Source organism: Oncorhynchus clarkii, chromosome 3 (assembly GCF_045791955.1).
Source record: "Oncorhynchus clarkii lewisi isolate Uvic-CL-2024 chromosome 3, UVic_Ocla_1.0, whole genome shotgun sequence".
In the NCBI taxonomy this organism is placed as follows: Eukaryota; Metazoa; Chordata; class Actinopteri; order Salmoniformes; family Salmonidae; genus Oncorhynchus; species Oncorhynchus clarkii.
In genome coordinates, this window is record NC_092149.1 from 9,566,635 (window position 1) to 9,589,684 (window position 23,050).

The 23,050-nt window shown below is 45.2% G+C and overlaps 1 protein-coding gene across 1 annotated transcript in view; it reads right to left on the reverse strand.

Annotated features, from left to right (window-relative positions):
* LOC139387518 (serine/threonine-protein kinase ULK4-like) overlaps positions 1-23,050 on the reverse strand; it is a 136,731-nt gene that overhangs the window by 14,482 nt on the left and 99,199 nt on the right. The window contains exons 32-34 of the mRNA XM_071133791.1: positions 20,908-20,956; positions 13,700-13,805; positions 1,429-1,595 (exon numbers count right to left, since the gene is read on the reverse strand). Coding sequence (XP_070989892.1) covers positions 1,429-1,595; positions 13,700-13,805; positions 20,908-20,956 — 322 coding nt within the window. The remainder of the gene's footprint in view (positions 1-1,428; positions 1,596-13,699; positions 13,806-20,907; positions 20,957-23,050) is intronic.

Consider the following 23,050-nt stretch of genomic DNA (forward strand, 5'->3'; position numbering starts at 1 on the left):
TATGACGCACGGTCACGAGAGTTAGCTCTCGTTCCATGGATTTTCTACAGACAATGGAATTCTCCGGTTGGAGCATTATTGAACTTTTATGATAAAAACATCCTAAAAATTGATTCTATACTTAGTTTGACAAGTTTATTCGACCTGTAATATAACTTTTTGAACGTTTTGTCCGACTGGACCAGATGGCGCTTTTGGATTTGTTTACCAAACGCCCTAACAAAAGAAGCTATTGGACATAAATGGACATAAATGATGGACATTATCGAACAAAACAAGAATTTATTGTGGAACTGTGATTCCTGGGAGTGCATTCTGATGAAGATCATCAAAGGTAAGTGAATATTTATAATGCTATTTATGAATAATGTTGACTACCCAACATGGCGGATATTGCTCTGGCTGGTTTGGGCTCTGAGCGCCGTTCTCAGATTATGCTTTTTACGTAAAAAAAAATGAAATCTGACACAGCGGTTGCATTAAGGAGAAGTGTATCTAAAGTTCCATGCATAACACTATAATTTTCATCAACATTTATAATGAGTTATTCTGTGAATTCATGTGGCTCTCTGCACAATCACCGCATGTTTTAGAACTACTGAACGTAATGCGCCAATGTGAAATTAGATTTTTTGGTATAAATATCCACTTTATCGAACAAAACATACATGTATTGTGTAACATGAAGTCCTATGAGTGACATCTGATGAAGATCATCAAAGGTTAGTGATTCATTTTATTTCTATTTGTGCTTTTTGTGACTCCTCTCTTTGGCTGGAAAAATGGCTGGGTTTTTCTGTGGCTTGGTGGTGACCAAACATAATCGTTTGTGGAGCTTTAGCTGTAAAGCATTTTTGAAATCAGACACTGTGGCTGGATTAACGAGAATGTTATCTTTAAAATGGTGCCTAATACTTGTATGTTTGAGAAATATTATTTATGAGATTTCTGTTGATTTGTATTTGGCACCCTGCAATTTCATTGGCTGTTGGCGAGGGGTTCCACTAGCGGAACGGGGTAACAGAGCAGCATGCAAACATAGAACGACTCTAACAGGAAGGAGGAGGAGCTGTGCAAACATAGAACAACTCTAAACAGGAAGGAGGAGGAGCTGTGCAAACATAGAACGACTCTAAACAGGAAGGAGGAGGAGCTGTGCAAACATAGAACGACTCTAAACAGGAAGGAGGAGGAGCTGTGCTGCTTGAGTGACAGGGGGCGGGGCTTGGTATGTGTGGGAAGCAGCCCCAAGAGAAAGGGAGAGAGACGACAAACAGAGTAAACGATGAAAACAGACGTTACACGGCGGCTGAGTGGCGCTTAAAGGTATTGCATGCAATATGGATCTCTTGCGACATGGATATTGCACATGATTCCGATGTGAAGTGTAGTAATTGTGCAGCCCTACATACTGTACGTTTAGCATACCTGGAGTGCAATGCGCACTACTCTGGATGTGCTGGTCAGTACATTGTGCAGAGTGTCCAGTAGAGACAACAGGAGATCATGGCTATTCTTTCTCCCAGGCCTCTCCTCTCTCTCCACGTACAGAATGGCTGCCTCGCTGAAGACACTGCAGACCACCTCCACCAGACCTGAGTAAAACACAACACACACAGCATGAAGAATAACCAGACCTGAGTAAAACACAACACACACAGCATGAAGGATGACCAGACCTGAATATAACACAACACACACAGCATGAAGGATGACCAGACCTGAGTAAAACACAACACACACAGCATGAAGGATGACCAGACCTGAGTAAAACACAACACACACAGCATGAAGGATGACCAGACCTGAGTAAAACACAACACACACAGCATGAAGGATGACCAGACCTGAATATAACACAACACACACAGCATGAAGGATGACCGGACCTGAGAAAAACACAACACACACAGCATGAAGGATGACCAGACCTGAGTAAAACACAACACACACAGCATGAAGGATGACCAGACCTGAGTAAAACACAACACACAGCATGAAGGATGACCAGACCTGAGTAAAACACAACACACACAGCATGAAGGATGACCAGACCTGAGTAAAACACAACACACACAACATGAAGGATGACCAGACCTGAGTAAAACACAACACACAGCATGAAGGATGACCAGACCTGAGTAAAACACAACACACACAGCATGAAGGATGACCAGACCTGAGTAAAACACAACACACACAACATGAAGGATGACCAGACCTGAGTAAAACACAACACACACAGCATGAAGGAGGACCAGACCTGAGTAAAACACAACACACACAGCATGAAGGATGACAAGACCTGAGTAAAACACAACACACACAAGATGAAGAGGATCAAACAAAGGCAGTGTCCCAAATAGCATCATATTCCCTATATAGTGCACAACTTTTGACCAGAGCCCTATGGGAATAGGGTACCATGTGGAACACAATAAAGAGGCTTTAGCTGGTCCCAGAGGACATAAACAAAGAACCAATGGCTCCACCACACAGAGTTTTAAAGAACAAGCTGGTGTTTTACAAGGCCTCAATACAACTCACTCTACTTAAAATGAAGTTGCACTTCTCTTCCATTGATGAAGTACATGAACCAGTTTCAGGCCTTGAGAGAAGGCCCTTTATGATACATCACAGAGAGTAGCTCTCTCTGACTGATGGGCTACTTCCTCCAGTATGATCTATACAGGACATTAGATCATATATAAACCGCAAGATGCTGCCATTGGTAGCAATATTATGATAGAAAATAGACTAATAATGACAGAAAAACGTAAATGCGAACTGGGTGCTTTTTGCACACTTCTCCTCCATCCCAATTACAACAGAAAGATATAATCTCTTTCCACTGACACAAAACCTTTGCCTTCTCCTGTCTAGTGCTTTGTTTGCCATGCCTTGTTGAAATATTAAGAGCGTATGAATAATCTCCTTCGTCTTTAAAGACAGAATAACCTTTTCAGACAGTTTCTCAAGAGCGCTCTTCTCTGTCTGACCGGTCACCCCGGATCAGGGCAGGTAGTTGAACCCTGTGCTGCCATCTGAGAGCAACGCTCTCTCCACAATAAACACCTGAGTCTTCAGTGGAACCATCCAGCTTTGAATAGATAGGTACATCTACCAAGGGAGAATGACAGTGATAATATGATACATCATTATCTGTCATCTGGAATACAATGAGCAGCAGATTTCACCTTGACAAAAATTACCTGACAAAAATAAACCATGCAGTCAAAAAAACTCCCAGTTTTACATAAAAAAAATGTGAAGGACGGTACAAAAATCCCCAGAAAAGAACTAGGCATAAATATATTCAGAATAGATTTGCCTCAGAAAAATGAACTCAATGTTGGGCAGATATTGTCTGATTGCTCAACAAACTGGCTACGGCAGGATGGCTGCATTAGTGCTGCTTCAGAGGAAATGATGAAAGGAGTAGAGAGAGAGAGGGAGAGAGGGTGAAATAGAGAGAGAGAAGGGGGAGAGTGAAATAGAGAGAGAGGAGGAGAGTGAGCGAGAGGAGACAGAGAAAGGCATACAGACGGACAGAGGGCCAGTGAGAGTGGCGTCCATATTCAATGTACTGTGGAGAACCATTCTGATGAATAATATCCTGATGATGAATAATAATACAAAACAGTCTTCAACAGCGCTCCTCTCCCTATAGGAAGACTCTTCTTTAATAAGAGTGGTTTTTGGTTTTGTATGTTTGTTTTTTACCCCTTTTTCTCCCCAATTATGCGATATCAAATTGGTAGTTACAGTCTTGTCCCATCGCTGCAACTCCCAGACTCGGGAGAGGCGAAGGTCGAGAGCCATGCGTCCTCCGAAACACGACCCGCCAAGCCGCACTGCTTCTTGACACAATGCCTGCTTAACCCGGAAGCCACCGCACCAATGTGTCGGAGGAAACACCGTACACCTGGCGACCGTGTCAGCGTGCATGTTACGGATACAGGTATCCTGGGGGTATTTGTATTTGTCCTCTGTCCTAGTAACAGGTGGCAGTCATCAGTCATATCATTCTGAAGACACACCTCCTCCTGTTTCCCTAACCCAATCACATCCCTTTCCCTTGGTTTAAAAACCCAGTCAGTTGTTTTCCCAGTGTCTCTCTCTCTCTCGTTTTCTCTCTATGGATTTTCTGAAGACCACATATTCTTTCATACCCCACAGTTTAGTTTGTTTTTGCAGATACATCTCACAATGTCTGTTATCATGTGAGTATGTACTGCTGTGGTGTCGTGGTTGGTTGGTTGGTGGGAAAAGGGGATAACCAGCCAAGTCGACCTTGGACATACATTACCCATAGGAAAACGTTGTCTAAATACCCCAGTTAGAACTGGGTGGACCACCCCCTGTATTTTAGTGGTTAGTTAGCTAGCAGTTCTTTACCCAGTAAGACTGGCTTAGGGGTTTTGGGATATTTATTATTTCTTTCCTTGGGTCCAGCTCAGCCCCTTTTCCCCACACCCCATTACCGTGTGTTTGACAATAAACCTAAAGTGTTTGATGGTAGGTTTAGGTTGTCTGTGGATTTCTGTTAGTTCTCACTGTTCCTTTTCACTGTTGTGATTTGCATGAGATATGTTAGGGTCTCGTTTCCCTCCCCCCTAGACTGCTGGGAAAAGGGGGTTCATAACAGTGCACTCCACCTGGCCCACCACAGGAGTCGCTAGACAGCGATGGGACAAGGACATCCCGGCCGGCCAAACCCTCCCCTAACCTGGACGACGCTGGGCCAATTGTGCGCCGCCTCATCGGTCTCCCGGTCGCAGCCGGCTGAGACACAGCCTGGGATCAAATCCGGGTCTGTAGTGACGCCGCTAGCACTGCGATGCAGTGCCTTAGACCACTGAGCCACTCGGGAGGCCCTTAAGAGTGTCTTTTACCTGGAAATGGGAGTGGTTATAACCATGCTAATGAGAGTACCTGACAACAACCCTTCTGCCTGCCTACCTGTCCATCGGTTTGTTTGTCTGTCTTCCTGTCTGTCTGTCTGTCCGTATAGCTATCTGCCTGCCTGCTGAGAAACACACAAAGGCCGCACTAGAGAATGAAGGAAAAGGTCTGTGTGTGGGTAGAGTACACGTGTGTGTGTGTGTGTGTGTGTGTGTGTGGCTATATTCAAGCCTCTCCATGAATGACAAGGTTCTTCTGGAAGTGTTGTGTTTTGACTGTGTGGTGACCTGAGGCAGCAAGACTGTTTATCTGTGTTTACCACTCCAGGCTTTTTGGAAGGAGACATTTGTCAGTGTTTCTGTTTTTCTTTCTCTCTCTCTCTCTCACTCACTCTCTCTCTCTCTCTCTCTCACTCTGCATTTCTGAAGATAACTCATGAATATCTCCACAATGCCTTGCATTATGCCACAGACAATATAATTACTGTGGTGAATGGCCTAAACACCAGGCAGAAAAGCAGACAGGCGGGACATTGTCCTTTACAGTTCAGGGAAGCTATCCAGATCTCAACAGAAAGCTTCAGTTGCCATAGTGAAACGTAATAGGATGAATGGCTCTCGACAATTAAATGACTGTAGGTCTGAATAAACCCCTCAGAGAAACAGATACTTGACTCTAGGTCTGAATAAACCCCTCAGAGAAACAGATACTTGACTGTAGGTCTGAATAAACCCCTCAGAGAAACAGATACTTGACTGTAGGTCTGAATAAACCCCTCAGAGAAACAGATACTTGACTGTAGGTCTGAATAAACCCCTCAGAGAAACAGATACTTGACTGTAGGTCTGAATAAACCCCTCAGAGAAACAGATACTTGACTGTAGGTCTGAATAAACCCCTCAGAGAAACAGATACTTGACTGTAGGTCTGAATAAACCCCTCAGAGAAACAGATACTTGACTCTAGGTCTGAATAAACCCCTCAGAGAAACAGATACTTGACTGTAGGTCTGAATAAACCCCTCAGAGAAACAGATACTTGACTGTAGGTCTGAATAAACCTCTCAGAGAAACAGATACTTTGTGCACTGTATACAATATACACAGAGTATAAAACATTAGGAACACCTTCCTAATATTGAGTTGCACCCTCTTTTGCACTCTGAACAGCCTCAATTCATCAGGGCCTGGACTCTACAAGGTGTCCAAAGCATTTCACAGGGATACTGGCCCATGTTGACTCCAATGCCTCCCACAGTTGTCAAGTTGGCTGGATGTCCTTTGGGTGGTGGACCATTCTTGATACACATGGGAAACTGTTGAGCATGAAAAACCCAGCAGCTTTGCAGTTCTTTACAAACTCAAACCGGTGCGCCTGGCAAGTACTACCATACTCCATTCAAAGGCACTTAAATATTTTGTCTTGCCCATTCACCCTCTGAATGGCACACATACACAATCCATGTATCAATCCTTCTTTAAACCATCTCCTCCCCTTCATGTACACTGATTGAAATGGATTTAACAAGTGGCATCAATAAGGGATCATAGCTTTCACCTGGATTCATCTGGTCAGTCTGTGTCATGGAAAGACACTCAGTGTACTAAAACACAACAAGCAGGCTGTTGTGCTGCTACTCTACTTCCTCGTGCATGGCTCCGCACGGCACTACACAGCACTCCCAGGGGTCCCTTATCTCCACACTGGCCAATTAGAAAACTCATCTCATCCACTCACTGGCTGTCTCTCTCTCTCACACACAACCGGCCCTGCCGCGTTCGTCCACTCTCCCTCAGTCTCTCGGTCTCTCTCTCTCTCTTAAAAGAAGCCAATTATACCAGTTTTCCCCTGCCTGCGTTTTCGTGAGCCTGATCTGGAGTGGGCCACTAGCACAGCCAGAGACGGAGACAGAGAGAGGAGAGCTGCTAGAGATAGCTCTAATTACCAGGGTTATATTTAGTGCTGGGTCAACACATTCCTCAGAAAAGGACCTGATTGGTGCATAATGATGCTGACTTCATAAAGTCACTCGCTAGTGACCCTCCTGTAATGAGAAGGGTAAAGGAGGAAAGAGAGGAAGTCGCCCCCTATTTTGAAGGACGAACGTCGAGCCCCGGAGTGGAAGTGGTATTCCTATTGGTTGACAGGGGGAGGTGGGGGGCGGGGAGCGGGGCTTTTGTTGACAGACTGAGGGGTTTCCTCTTTCCTGTTCTGCTAGGTAGCAATTACAGCCAGGGACCTGAAAGCTTTCTGACACTCACACCTATAATTCACAGGGCCCCAGCCCCGCGCTCCAGCATGATGCAACATGCAGACAAAATACAGTTACTGACACAAACAGAGGTACAAACCGTTTGACACACCTGCAAAACGCCACCACACCACAAGGTAGACTCTCCCGTAGCTAACAGCTAACCCATTTCCATAGCATTCTGAATACATTCTCCACTGAGCAGGTGCTACATGTTGTGCTGCTCCACAGTAATATAATGAGTAACCATTCAACATTGTCACTATGCAGCAGAAGCATTCAGTCAGTATAAGTGGAGCCAAAACAAAGATTCATTCTGCACTGATAATCCTCTCACTCACCTAATACATTAACATCTCACACACTGCCATCTTCCTCTAATTTACTGTACCAATGTATAGCAACGTGTGTTTATTGAATAATCTCCATATCCATGATTAAGTAGAGGATGAAGTATCCATGATTAAGTAGCATCATCTGTTAGCAGCATCTCTCTGCCAGTCTACACTCGGCTCCATCATATCGGCACATGGCCTCTCCTATCATTGCTATGCAGATGACACTCAACTACTCTTCTCCTTCCCCCCCTTCTGACACCCAGGTGGCGGCACGCATCTCTACATGCCTGGCAGACATCTCAGCTTGGATGTCAGCCCAACACCTCAAGCTTAACCTTGACAAGACTGTGCTGCTCGTCCTCCCGGGGAAGGCCTGCCCGCTCCAATACCTCTGCATCACGGTTAACATCTCCACGGTGTCACCCTCCCAGAGTGCAAAGAACCTTGGAGTTGACCCTGGAAAACACCCCGTTGTTTTCTGCTAACATTAAAGCAGTGACTTGTGAGGGGGCGCTGGTGAGCAGCAACATGTGAAGACACGTTTTCTTGGTGCTCCTGTCCAGGGCTGTAAGAGGTGCATCACTGGCTGCAGCGAAGTCAGGCGCAGGAGATCAGACATAGGTAACAACCGGAGCACTTTATTTAGGCAAAACAAACTGCACCCAGAAACAACAAAATACGGGTTAAAATAACCCGCCGCAAACCAGTTAGAAATGCACAAACACTTTACAACAAACAATTCCACACAGACATGGGGGGAACAGAGGGTTATATACACGTCATGTAATGAGGGAATGTAAACCAGGTGTGTGGGAAAACAAGACAAAACAAATGGAAAATGAAAGGTGGATCAGCGATGGCTAGAAGACCGGTGACGTCGACCCGCCGAACGAACAAGGAGAGGAACCGACTTCGGCGGAAGTCGTGACAAGGGCGAACATTTTACTATTAATATTTCACGAACACCTCCCCTACCGTGTTAATTTAGTAACATTTTATTAGGAGTCAAACCCAATTTTCTTCTTGAAATTTTTGTCCATTTCATTGTGAAATGTCGAAACAACAACGGCCGCGTGTCACAAAAGAGCAGGCCTCTACTAAAGCATCGGGCTCAGCGGACACTGACACGGACTCTGACCCCCACAGAGTATGACAACAGCACACTAAACGCTTATTGGAGCCATCTCAACTCATTCTAGATGTGGACAACAGATATGCCTCTTCTCCGACTCCTGAACTCTACAAAGAGAGACTGCTACACCAAATTGGAATTTGACAAGCTTTCCACTAGACAAATGGAGCAGCTTCTGTTTAAGTCGAGGCAGACATTTTATGAACAAGGAGAGAAAGCTGGCAATTTGTTATCTCACCAGCTTCAACAATCCGCTGCTAGCAGCACCAAACCTGAAATCTGTGTTGCAGCTGATTTAACTTCCCAAAGAAATCAACAATCAATTTAAGCAACTCTACTCTGCTCTTTACTCGTCAGAGGCTCTTCCTGACACATCTGGTATACATGCATTTCTAGACACTCTGGACACCCCCTGTCTCAATTCTGATGAACCAACTAACATGGGATGCCTAAATAAGTGATGAGGAAGCTACTCTGGCAATCCAGTCCATGCAGAGCGGTAAAGCTCCTGGGCCTGATGGCTTCCCTATTGAATTTTATAAACCAGTCCCCTCAAAACTGTCCCCTATCCTCAGCTCAATGACATCCTTTCTAATCAGAAACTGCCCCAGACACTTACCCAGGCAACTATTTTGGTTTTGCTTAAAAAGGACAAGAATCCCCTCGACTGTGGCTCATACCTCCCTATAAGCCTCTTGTGCTGTGATTATAAAATTCTCACTAAGGTCCTCTTGTGCCGTTTAGAGACAGTGACTCGGCCCAAACCGGATTTATCTCAGGTAGACAATCTTTCTATATTATGCGGCAGCTATTTAACGTTCTCTATTCTGTCCACTCAACTCAACAGCCAGAGGTCGTCATCTCTCCTGATGATGAGAAGGCTTTCAACCGGGTTGAGAGGGAATATCAATTTACAGTACAGAGAGATTTGGGTTTGGCCCGTCATTCCTTTCCTGGATTAAGATTCCCAGTGGCTTCTGTTCGCACCAACACTGTTACCTCCAGCTACTTCCTCTCCACAGGGGGGCCAGGCAGGGTTGTTGTTTATCCCCTTTCCTATTTGATATGGCTAGTGAGCCTCTTGCTATCAGCCTGCGTGCGGAGGAGAGGATTAAGGGAATATTAAGGGGAACATAACTCACAAGGTGTCCTTAAATGCAGACAATCTTCTTCTATACATCTATAACCCTGTGGAGTCTATACCCCATCTCTTGGACATGCTACAAGGTTTTGGACATTATCTGGTTAAAAGTTCAACCTAACAAGTCTGCTCCTCCCCAATAATCAGTTAGCAGAAGGTATTGAGTATTGGGTATGACAATTTCCCATTTAAGGTGGAGCATCAGGTCTTTACTTATTTGGGATTAAAGGTCACACACTCATTTAAGGCTCTGTTGAAACAACTTCAAAACAGTCCTGGAGCGCACTAAGCAGGATTTCATAAGGTCTCTTCCCATTTCATATGTGGTACATGACTGTACCACATATGTTTTTGTACTTATTCCAAATGATTCCCATTTTTCTGCCAAAGTTGATGTTCAAACAACTGGACAGCTGCACTTCCAACTTAATTTGGAATAAGTCAAATCCACAAATGAGAAAGGTATATCTAGAGAGACGCATTCCCAATTTTTTACACTACTATTGGTCAGCAAATATATATAAAATGTGTTTATTGGGTTTCTACATTTGAAAATAAGGATGGTCCAACTTGGGCCATCATGGAGTTACAGTCAAGTCTTCTAACTTCTCCTGTCTCTCTCCTGTGCTCCCCACTGCCCATGAACCTTGGCACCCATGTTTTGAATCCCATTGTCAAGAAATTCCTTAAGATCTGGTCCCAATTCCGTAATCACTTTAGCCTTAAACAAGCTGCTTCTCTCCATTAACATCTAATCATCTCTTCCCAGCATCACAGATTGACACGGCATTCCAGTTCTGGCATAGGAATGGTCTGGTGTTTTTTTGTGACCTATTTGTTGACACCACATTAGTCTCATTCGATACTCTGGGGGTTGACCATAATATTCCCAATAGCCACTTTTTTAGGTACCTGCAAACTCACAGCTTTGCTAAAGAACATTTCCCTTCATTTCCACTCGAGCCCTCATAGTGTCCAGTCGAGAGGTGCTTAGATCTTAACCCGTATCTGAAGGGCACAATCTCCAGATTATACGACATAATACAGAATATTAATCCGCCTTCCTTGGCAAATACAAAATCTGCATGGGAGCAAGACACGGGTGACAAGCTACCTGATGACATAAGGCAACATAGTATTGGGCGTATCCACACCTCATCATGTTGCATAAGACATGGGCTCATTCAACATAGTATTCGGCGTATCCACACCTCATCATGTTGCATAAGACATGGGCTCATTCAACATAGTATTGGGCGTATCCACACCTCATCATGTTACATAAGACATGGGCTCATTCAACATAGTATTGGGCGTATCCACACCTCATCATGTTACATAAGACATGGGTTCATTCAACATAGTATTGTGCGTATCCACACCTCATCATGTTACATAAGACATGGGTGACAACATAGTATAGTATATAGTATAGTATAGTATAGTATAGTATAGTATAGCACCGTCTCCATTACTCAAATGACAAAAATATATCCACATTTTGACCCCAAGTGTTTGAGATGCCACCAGAGTCCAGCGACTGTGGGACAATGACAATCTTTGAGTGGCGGCTGGGACCTCATTTTTTGGGCATTCTCACACACAGTACCAGTCAAAAGATTTTCACACACCTACTCATTCAAGGGTTTTTCTTTATTCGTACAATGTTTTACATTGTAGAATAATAGTGAAGACATCAAAACTATGAAATAACACATATGGAAGGAATCATGTAGTAATCAAAAAAGTAATCCAAATATATTTTATATTTGAGATTCTTCAAAGTAGCCACCCTTTGCCTTGATGACAGCTTTGAACACTCTTGGCATTCTCTCAACAAGTTTCATGAGGTAGTCACCTGGAATGCATTTCAATTATCAGGTGTGCCTTGTTAAAAGTTAATTTGTGGAATTTCTTTCCTTCTTAATGCATTTGAGCCAATCTGTTGTGTTGTGACAAGGTAGTGTTGGTATACAGAGGATAGCCTTATTTGGTAAAAGACCAAGTCCATATTATGGCAATAACAGCTAAAATAAGCAAAGAGAAATGACAGCCCATCATTACTTTAAGACATGAAGGTCAGTCAATACAAAACATTTCAAGAACTTTGAAAGTTTCATCAAATGCAGTCACAAAAACCATCAAGCACTATGGTGAAACTGGCTCTCATGAGGACCGCCACAGGAAAGGAAGACCCAGAGTTACCTCTGCTGCAGAGGATAAGTTCATTAGAGTTACCAGCCTCAGAAATTGCAGCCCAAATAAATGCTTCATAGAGTTCAAGTAACATACACATCACAACATCAACTGTTCAGAGGAGACTGCATGAATCAGGCCTTCATGGTTGAATTGCTGCAAAGAAACCACCACTAAAGGACACCAATAAGAAGAAGAGACTTGCTTGGGCCAAGAAACATGAGTAATGGACATTAGACCGGTGGAAATCTGTCCTTTGGTCTGATGAGTCCACATTTGGAGGTGTGATGGTGTGGGGGTGCTTTGCTGGTGACACTGTCTGTGATGTATCTAGAATTCAAGGCACACTTCACCAGCATGACTACCACAGTATTCTGCTATCTGCAAGGTGCCCCTGCCTTCTCCTAGGAGGAGCATTTAATTAGTCCTGCTATCTGCAAGGTGCCCCTGCCTTCTCCTAGGAGGAGCATTTCATTAGTCCTGCTATCTGCAAGGTGCCCCTGCCTTCTCCTAGGAGGAGCATTTCATTAGTCCTGCTATCTGCAAGGTGCCCCTGTCTTCTCCTAGGAGGAGCATTTCATTAGTCCTGCTATCTGCAAGGTGCCCCTGCCTTCTCCTAGGAGGAGCATTTCATTAGTCCTGCTATCTGCAAGGTGCCCCTGCCTTCTCCTAGGAGGAGCATTTCATTAGTCCTACTATCTGCAAGGTGCCCCTGCCTTCTCCTAGGAGGTGCATGTTGAATCTGAAGCCCGGCTGTGAATCTATGACTCCCCCGAGCTTATGCAGAACCACGACAGGGTTGACAGGACAGGCTCTCTCAGCTCCATGCCGCTCAGCGGTGGGAGAGAGATACCGTGTGGCGCTAACGGGCTAACTGTGCCGACTAGCTAATGAGAACTGTCAACACAGTACAGCCATAGCAAAATGAATCTATTATTCAATAATTGAGTGTTATGGAGCGCCTGGTTTTTGCAGCGGGCAGCCAGCTGGGCATTGAAAAGCGATGGCAGAGAAGGAAAACATGCCAAGGCAGGAGAGCCGAGCGGGTAAAGGAGTAGACAAATGGCTGCTCGGCAGCTGGGCTGATTGTGTCAGATGTGTGCTGAGTGTAGAGCGAGAAAAAGAGAGAGAGAGGCAGACGGGTGGGTGCGGGCCGTCTGTGGACAGACAAGGAGGAGATGAACTGATAGGAGTACCACAACAGGACACACAGCCCAGCCTGCTGATGGATAGAGTGGAGGAAGAAGAGGAGAGGCTTTCATTCTTCCTTCCTCAGCTGCTGCTGGGAGACCAAAAGCCTGCCTGCTACGCTAACACGAAACACACACACACCACAAACACAACACACACACACACGGCTTAAAGCACCACAGGATCCCAATGCAATAAGCGGTCTGAGCCGAAGGTAAAGGGGTGGTGTTACTGGCAAGGAAACACACTCCAGTAACTGAAAACACAGGAGAGGAATCAACACAGGTTGTTTTGTACCTGTGTATGATTGTCTTTGTCAATGATGGAGAAACTGTTGGGTGTTGTATTACACACAGTGCTGCATTAACCCATCAAAGACGTGTTTATGTCAGTCACTGTACCTTTCTGATAGAGTTCATGTTCTACCAACTAAGTCACATGGAACCACATGGGACTTGTGCACGGTGTTCTTTGTAAATGGGGTGGAAACTGTTAGGCCTAGATACGGTACAATGCATTCATTTGTGTGAGGCAGTGCACCGTACCTTGTTGGTAGAAGGGTTGTAGATCCACGTCTTTCTGTCCAGTCAGGTTGCTGAGGAGAGCCATGGCCTTCTGCATGGTTCCACCCAGGATATTGTCCTGGTGCTCCTGGAGAGAACACAACATGGAATAAAGACACAGGAGAAATGAATAGGGGGCGAGGGAAAGGAAGGGCAAAAAAACATGGAAGCACACAGTCTTTCAGGGCAATCCTCAAATATTGAGAGCCTTAGGGATGGATTTGAGCAAATCTGCCTTAGCAATGCTTCTGCAGTACTCTTGTTTTCACAACTACTGTCCCCTGCACCCACAGTACGTCTTATTCTGAAAACTGAAGCATACAGTAGCTAACATTCTGCATTTGTATTGACTACATTATCATCTGCTGCTTACATTATACCTTTCACAGGGTCTAGATACACCTGTGTGTGCCATCTTAAGGGCCTAGATCTGATGATGACTGAAGAAATAGCTGAGCTTTAATGAAGAATAGTCATTAGCATCTTAACTTTTGAGAGGGGAAGCATCTTCAGGACCGGGCTGAGGGCTAGATGAAGAACAGCAGAGGAGCAGGGGGGTTTGGGGAGAGGGAGGAGGGAGAAAGGGCAGCTTGGGGAGAGGGAGGAGGGAGATGGGGGAGCTTGGGGAGAGGGCGATGGGGGAGCTTGGGGAGAGGGAGATGGGGGAGCTTGGGGAGAGGGAGGAGTGAGATAGGGCAGCTTGGGGAGAGGGAGGGGGGAGATGGGGGAGCTTGGGGAGCGGGAGGAGGGAGATGGGGGAGCTTGGGGAGAGGGAGGAGGGAGATGGGGGAGCTTGGGGAAAGGGAGGAGGGAGATGGGAAGCTTGGGGAGAGGGAGGAGGGAGATGGGGGAGCTTGGTGAGTTGGAGGAGGGAGATGGGGGAGCTTGGGGAGAGGGAGGACGGAGATGGGGGAGCTTGGTGAGAGTTGGAGGAGGGAGATGGAGGAGGTGGAGGTTACTTTGGGATGTGGGGAGGATGAGCCTTGGTGAAGGTTGTGTAATTATCTGATGAGCAGGGTGCAAGGGATGAGCCTTGGTGAAGGTTGTGTAATTATCTGATGAGCAGGGTGCAGGGGATGAGCCTTGGTGAAGGTTGTGTAATTATCTGGTGAGCCTTGATGAAGGTTGTGCAATTATCTGGTGAGCCTTGGTGAAGGTTGTGTAATTATCTGGTGAGCCTTGGTGAAGGTTGTGTAATTATCTGGTGAGCCTTGGTGAAGGTTGTGTAATTATCTGGTGAGCCTTGGTGAAGGTTGTGTAATTATCTGGTGAGCAGGGTGCAGGGGATGAGCCTTGGTGAAGGTTGTGTAATTATCTGGTGAGCAGGGTGCAGGGGATGAGCCTTGGTGAAGGTTGTGTAATTATCTGGTGAGCCTTGGTGAAGGTTGTGTAATTATCTGGTGAGCCTTGGTGAAGGTTGTGTAATTATCTGGTGAGCCTTGGTGAAGGTTGTGTAATTATCTGGTGAGCAGGGTGCAGGGGATGAGCCTTGGTGAAGGTTGTGTAATTATCTGGTGAGCCTTGGTGAAGGTTGTGTAATTATCTGGTGAGCCTTGGTGAAGGTTGTGTAATTATCTGATGAGCCTTGGTGAAGGTTGTGTAATTATCTGGTGAGCCTTGGTGAAGGTTGTGTAATTATCTGGTGAGCCTTGGTGAAGGTTGTGTAATTATCTGGTGAGCAGGGTGCAGGGGATGAGCCTTGGTGAAGGTTGTGTAATTATCTGATGAGCAGGGTGCAGGGGATGAGCCTTGGTGAAGGTTGTGTAATTATTTGGTGAGCCTTGGTGAAGGTTGTGTAATTATCTGATGAGCCTTGGTGAAGGTTGTGTAATTATCTGGTGAGCCTTGATGAAGGTTGTGTAATTATCTGGTGAGCCTTGATGAAGGTTGTGTAATTATCTGGTGAGCCTTGATGAAGGTTGTGTAATTATCTGGTGAGCAGGGTGCAGGGGATGAGCCTTGGTGAAGGTTGTGTAATTATCTGGTGAGCAGGGTTGGATTAGGAACAGAATAAGTAGGTAGGCAATGAAGGCCTGAGCTAGGATGTCTGGAATCTAGGCCAGAGTGAAAACACACACACACACACACACACACACACACACACACACACACACAGAGAAAATCAATGCAGCCATAATTAGGGCCCAGACGATTTTTGTTCAAGGGGCTTCCACAGTTTACAGGCTGACAGGAAGGCAGAGAGAAGCAGAGAGAGAAGCACAGAGTTGGGCCAGTAGCTCAGGGATTCTCCTCAGTCTCCTGGATAAATTAGCCATGGAATCTCAAGGCCCAGAACCATCGCTTTTCCACCTGTTTTCTCTGCTAGGCCACTTGAGAAGAGCAGGGGTCATGCAGGTATCAACAGCCCTTAATGAAGATACATGTGTGGGCCTAGACCTAAACCCTGATGGGCTCAACTGATTGACTCACTACTTCCTATAAACACTTTGTTTAACACAAAGACTGGTTTGATTTGATAAGGATGAATAGGGAGACACATGGAGGAGAAACGTATATGACTGTGTGGCTGCGTCCTTTCTGACAGATGACAGAGTTGGGATAGAAACATACTGAAAATATAAGGACGGAAAGAAAAACTACTTTTTATCGCCTCCCGAAAAAGCTTGTCCTCATTTCTGTATCTTATCAGATGTGTCATGGAATTGTGCTGTCTGCCTGCAGCTTGACTTGATCTCTCATCATCTATAATGCTAACTTCAGATCTCATCATCACAATCCCAAACATACCATTGGTTGCCTCTGGCCTCACAGTCTGAACCAACAATCACTTCAGTTCTCAACTCAACGTATGTCTCTCTGTGTTGGTTTACATGGAACTAGACTGGAGCCTCACTATCACAGGCCCAATCCCAGAACCTCAAACTCCTATGTAGCTGCTTGGCTGCCTCTTCTGAACTAACTTCAAACGTGTGTGTGTGTGTGTGTGTGTGTGTGTGTGTGTGGGTGTGTGTGTGTCTTTGCGAGGGGGTAAGCAGTCGATGGATTTCTGTTGACTGCAAGGAAAATGGATTAAAAGGATTCTTCTTCTTCAGTGTGTCCTACTGTGTAAAACAAGCTCTGAAAAGTAGCTTTGCAGTACAACAAAAGACAGTGTTTATGTCTGCTATTTGACTTTCTTTCAAGCTGTAATTTGGTCTCCAGATCAATATTTGTCGCAATGCAGACTTTTCTTCTCTGCTGTTGTTAATGAGAATGGGGGAGCGCAACTATTCTCCTAATACCAGCAATGTTGCAATCAGAGCTGTATAAACCTCTGATTCTATTAGATTCTCCTTTCTCTCTTAAAGCTCACAAACTCATACAGAGTCCACCGACTGTACATTCCTACCTACCTTCCCCCCCCCACACACACAGGCAAAATGGATTTTCTTCCAATTAGATTTACACTGTCAGATGACATCAAATTGAATATGGGGCAGAGACACTACAATCAGGGGAAGGCAGAGATAAAGCCATCCTGCAACAGGGAGGGGGTCCACTCCACCGACCATCTTTGTTCATTAACTTCTATGCCAACATTAACCTTTAAAACAAAGCTGTTAAAACAGGGACATTTGAGGGGTCTCAAGTCTCAAGCATTCTCCTTAACACAATCAATCATGATCATCAGTAAAAGACCATGATGCATTGCAGCAGCCACAACAAACTAGACGTGAGCTTCAGTCTCCAGACATTAGATTCAGGACAGCAGGAAAGGAGGGCTAGAGCCTAGCATTGTTACTTGGGGCTCTTGTTGTAACCAGAGTCAAGCTCCCTAAACACTTGCTTAAGGATCAGTCTGCTGATGTTGGACCAAACTCAATCAATGCCACTGTCAGTCACCACTGTCTTCCTCGCCACACTCATTAGTGAGGTGCATTACTGCTCCGTCCGTGGACCACTTTCATGCCGTCTCTGGCCTGAATCAATGCCAGTCCGTGAAACTGCTGAACTGGCCTTAAAAGTAAATACGTGGACAGCTATTACTACTGCAGTCTGCACTAACTGTGTCGCCAAAAAGCAATTTGATACGATCCCGACCAAACCCGCATATCAGCTTCCATTGGATTGGAGAAGGCAAGCCATTGTGGTTCAGAGTAAAGTTAAAAAAGTATGGTATACGTCCCAAAAGTGAACCCTATTCCCTATGTAGTGCACTACTTTTGACCAGGGCCCATATGTCAAAAGCAGTGCACCATATAGGGAATAGGCTTCCATTTGGTACACTCACTACACACACATGGTGACTACAGTGAAGTGAGAGTGAGAAGAGCTGATTTAATCCTGTCACTATGTATCTGTAAAGCCTGTAATGGACTGGCCATAGTGTATGTCCTGTAGGTGTAACAACTAGGCACTATATGAATGGTGAACCCTCCAACGGTGGAGAGGAGAGCAGGATTAGTGTGTGATAGAGTCCAGACTGAGTCTATATTGGATAGAGCAGTGTTTATGTGGTTGACATGCATGACACTGATCGGCTGGTAATGCACACTAAATGGCTCTCCTTCCTGATTGGCTGCGTATGTAACACTGCATTGTATGGTGTTAAACTGTGTGGAGGGAGGCTTTTCTAACGCATTCCAGAACTTATTCGTTGAATCACTAATTCAGAACATTAGGTCCTCTAAATGTAATGATGACATGCATGTGATAAAGTCTACATACGTCCTAGTTGGTACTATCATGGTTAGGCCTGGCCTATACCTCCAAAACATAGAAGAAGAGACCCATGGAAAGCAAAACAACTACACCTCCAAAACATAGAAGAAGAGACCCGTGGAAAGCAAAACAACTACACCTCCAAAACATAGAAGAAGAGACCCGTGGAAAGCAACTACACCTCCAAAACATAGAAGAAGAGACCTGTGGAAAGCAACTACACCTCCAAAACATAGAAGAAGAGACCTGTGGAAAGCAACTACACCTCCAAAACATAGAAGAAGAGACCTGTGGAAAGCAACTACACCTCCAAAACATAGAAGAAGAGACCCGTGGAAAGCAAAACAACTACACCTCCAAAACATAGAAGAAGAGACCCGTGGAAAGCAACTACACCTCCAAAACATAGAAGAAGAGACCTGTGGAAAGCAACTACACCTCCAAAACATAGAAGAAGAGACCTGTGGAAAGCAACTACACCTCCAAAACATAGAAGAAGAGACCCGTGGAAAGCAACTACACCTCCAAAACATAGAAGAAGAGACCCGTGGAAAGCAAAACAACTACACCTCCAAAACATAGAAGAAGAGACCTGTGGAAAGCAACTACACCTCCAAAACATAGAAGAAGAGACCTGTGGAAAGCAACTACACCTCCAAAACATAGAAGAAGAGACCCGTGGAAAGCAACTACACCTCCAAAACATAGAAGAAGAGACCTGTGGAAAGCAACACAACTACACCTCCAAAACATAGAAGAGACCTGTGGAAAGCAACACAACTACACCTCCAAAACATAGAAGAAGAGACCTGTGGAAAGCAACACAACTACACCTCCAAAACATAGAAGAGACCCGTGGAAAGCAACACAACTACACCTCCAAAACATAGAAGAGACCCGTGGAAAGCAACACAACTACACCTCCAAAACATAGAAGAGACCCGTGGAAAGCAACACAACAATACCTCCAAAACATAGAAGAGACCCGTGGAAAGCAACACAACTACACCTCCAAAACATAGAAGAGACCCGTGGAAAGCAACACAACTATACCTCCAAAACATAGAAGAAGAGACCTGTGGAAAGCAACACAACTATACCTCCAAAACATAGAAGAGACCCGTGGAAAGCAACACAACAATACCTCCAAAACATAGAAGAAGAGACCCGTGGAAAGCAACACAACTATACCTCCAAAAGATAGAAGAAGAGACCTGTGGAAAGCAACACAACTATACCTCCAAAACATAGAAGAAGAGACCCATGGAAAGCAACACAACAATACCTCCAAAACATAGAAGAGACCCGTGGAAAGCAACACAACTATACCTCCAAAACATAGAAGAGACCCGTGGAAAGCAACACAACTACACCTCCAAAACATAGAAGAGACCCGTGGAAAGCAACACAACTATACCTCCAAAACATAGAAGAGACCCGTGGAAAGCAACACAACTATACCTCCAAAACATAGAAGAGACCCGTGGAAAGCAACACAACAATACCTCCAAAACATAGAAGAGACCCGTGGAAAGCAACACAACTACACCTCCAAAACATAGAAGAGACCCGTGGAAAGCAACACAACTACACCTCCAAAACATAGAAGAAGAGACCCGTGGAAAGCAACACAACACGTAAGGACAATCAACCTAACAGCTAACTGATTGCGTCTGTGTGATGTTTCTCAAAGTGTTCTTACATGCAGTGGCAACTTGTCTGAGAAGTCACCCAAGCGATAAGTTCATTAAAGAGTGCAGAGCAGTTACTGGTGGATTGAGGTCAAGGGGGAATTGGCTGTTTACTGAAATAAGCGTTCTGGTCTGATGAATATGTAACCTGTTGTAGGAGCTGGGGGACGACGACCACTTCATATTCTCACTCCATTAAGCACAGCCCCTCAAAAGGCTGTTCCGCTCCCTCCGTCACTCAATTACACAATGTACTGTGATGGGTCACCACCGCACAGCACACTCATTTGAATAATAAATCAATAAAGAACCCTGGCAAACGAGCGCTGCTGGTGCAAAATGGGCTCGGCCTGAAATGACAGAGAGAGAGAAGTAGGCAGACTGTGGGATGGGGGTGGGGTGGATGGGAGGTAAAATGTCTGGCCCAGCAGAATTCCCCCACAGCCTTTGAATTATGTTCCAATAGCCCAAAGTTTTCTCCACCCAATGGGACTCATATATTTTCACGACAGAGAATAAAACAGCCAGGTGGGGTGGGAGAGGAGGAAGCAAGGTGCTTTGTAATATGGCTTTCATCTTAACATTCCTTTCCACTAGTTTCCACCTCGGGCCGTCTGAAAGACGGAGAGAGACACAGACTCAGAGTCCAGTGGAGGTGGGAATTTGACAAACCACTTATATTTTTAGGAGATAGCTTTTTTTCTTGAGCCTGGAAATGAAAAGTCGGGCAGGAAACACAAGTGATAAATAAAACCGCACACCAAAGCAGTTTCCAGGAACATAAGATTTTAGTATTAAGAAAAAAAAGCAGCATTTTAAGTGGGACTCTTAACTTACCGCCATGACTTGAAAGACAACAGGTAGGATCCTGCTGTCTCTGACCAGGCTGTGGAGGAGGGAGAGAGAGAGAGAGGAGAGGGAGAGAGAGGGGGGAGAAGAGAGAGAGAGAGGAGAGGGAGAGAGAGAGAGAAAGATGGAGAGGGGGGAGAAGAGAGAGAGACAAAGAGAGAGAAAGAGAGTGAGAGAAACACAGAGGCAGGCTTAGGTACCTTCATAGCACAGAGAGACGTTTCATCTTCATTAGGGTCCATGCATTGCCTCTGAATCTGAGGCCTACTGAACGTATGGGAGTATTTCAGTGTGTTTGTGTGAAGGCACCGCAGCGTGCCTCGGCTCTAAGATCAGTCATGTGAGAAAAGGACCTCTGACTAATCTTCTGCGGGGAGAAAGGAGCCTTCTGACACCTCGGCACCCAGGAGTAATGTACATCTTTATTGAAAATGACTCTCCACAGCTCCCTTATTGATTAAGCCTTTTGATTCACAACCAATTACAGCTTGTGTATAGAGGTGCTCAAAGGAAGAAAACATTGTGGCAGGCAGGCTAGACACATTTAAACAAGACTAGAGGTCACCCATACAAAACGTATTAGAGGGAGTTTTTACATAACAATGATGTATTGCACGGCTGGGAAACATTTATTTCCCAGTTTTCCATATATGGTGTCCTCAGTCCTCCAAAGAGAATTCCATCAAATGTTTGTAAAGTAGTGTAGCTTATGTGAGGCAGCTAAGCCATTGTGCAGAACACCAGATAAGAGTAAACACCCCTGCCGCTAGGAGTAAATCTCCCAATGAAGTGCAGAGGGACAACACAAGCCTGTGATTAACCAGAGAGACATCCTCTTGAGGTTGAAAGTCACATAGAAGTCAGCAGGCAACCTGAACATACTGAGAAAGGAGAAAACTGAAACATGAAATACAGATGACAACACAAAAATTGACCAGTCCGAGTTGATGTCCAATCTGCTTTCATACTAACTACACAATATCAAGTTTGTTGTAGGGGCCTACATTAGTTTGCCTACAGATGTAGGATTTTAATTTGACCTGAATTGTCACAGCAAAATAATATTGCAGCAACAGAATTTTAACGTTTAATCTATAATGTTGCTTGATTGGTGGTTAGGTTATTAGGCTACATGAAAAGTGCAATACTGTTAATATAACCGTGTGTTAGTGTGGGCTTTCATTGAATGTATGTAAATCCCGAAGCTCATCTGCATTTCCTGTGGTGCAGGAACATTTCTGTAACAAAAGAGTGATCAAATTAAGATCCTACACATGTATATATGCAGTGTACTATATAACAGACAAACTTATATGGGATACAAACTGTTCCCCCAACCATATCTCCACCACCTTCCCTCTCACCTCCTCTTTCCTCTCTTCTCTTCCACTCTTCCCTCTCTCCTCCATTCTTCCCCCTCTCCTCTATCCTTCCACCCTCCACTCTTCCCTCTCACCCTCCTCTCACCCTCTCCCTCCACTCTTTCCTCTCTCCCTCCACTCTTTCCTCTCTCCCTCCACTCTTTCCTCTCTCCCTCCACTCTTTCCTCTCTCCCTCCACTCTTCCCTCTCTCCATCCACCCTTTTCTCTCTCCATCCACCTTTCCTCTCTCCCTCGACCCTTCCCTATCTCCCTCCAATCTTCCCTCCAATCTTCCCTCCACTCTTTCCTCTCTCCTTCCACCCTCCTCTCTCCCTCCACCCTTCCCTCTCCCCCTCCACCCTTCCATCTCTCCCTCCACCCTTCCCTCTCTCCCTCCACACTTCCCTCTCTCCCTCCACACCACCATCTCTCCCTCCACACTTCCCTCTCTTCCTCCACACTTCCCTCTCTCCCTCCACACTTCCCTCTCTCCCTCCACTCTTCCTTCTCTCCCTCCACTCTTCCCTCTCTCCCTCCACTCTTCCCTCTCTCCCTCCACTCTTCCCTCTCTCCCTCCACTCTTCCCTCTCTCCCTCCACTCTTTCCTCTCTCCCTCCACTCTTTCCTCTCTCCCTCCTCTCTCCCCTCTCCCTCCACTCTTCCCTGACCTCCTACATTATTGTAGTTCAGAAACAACCCTCTCCCATCGATCTCCGTGTGAACCTGAGTGATGACACGTCATTAACATTAAATTGTGCTCATAAAACAA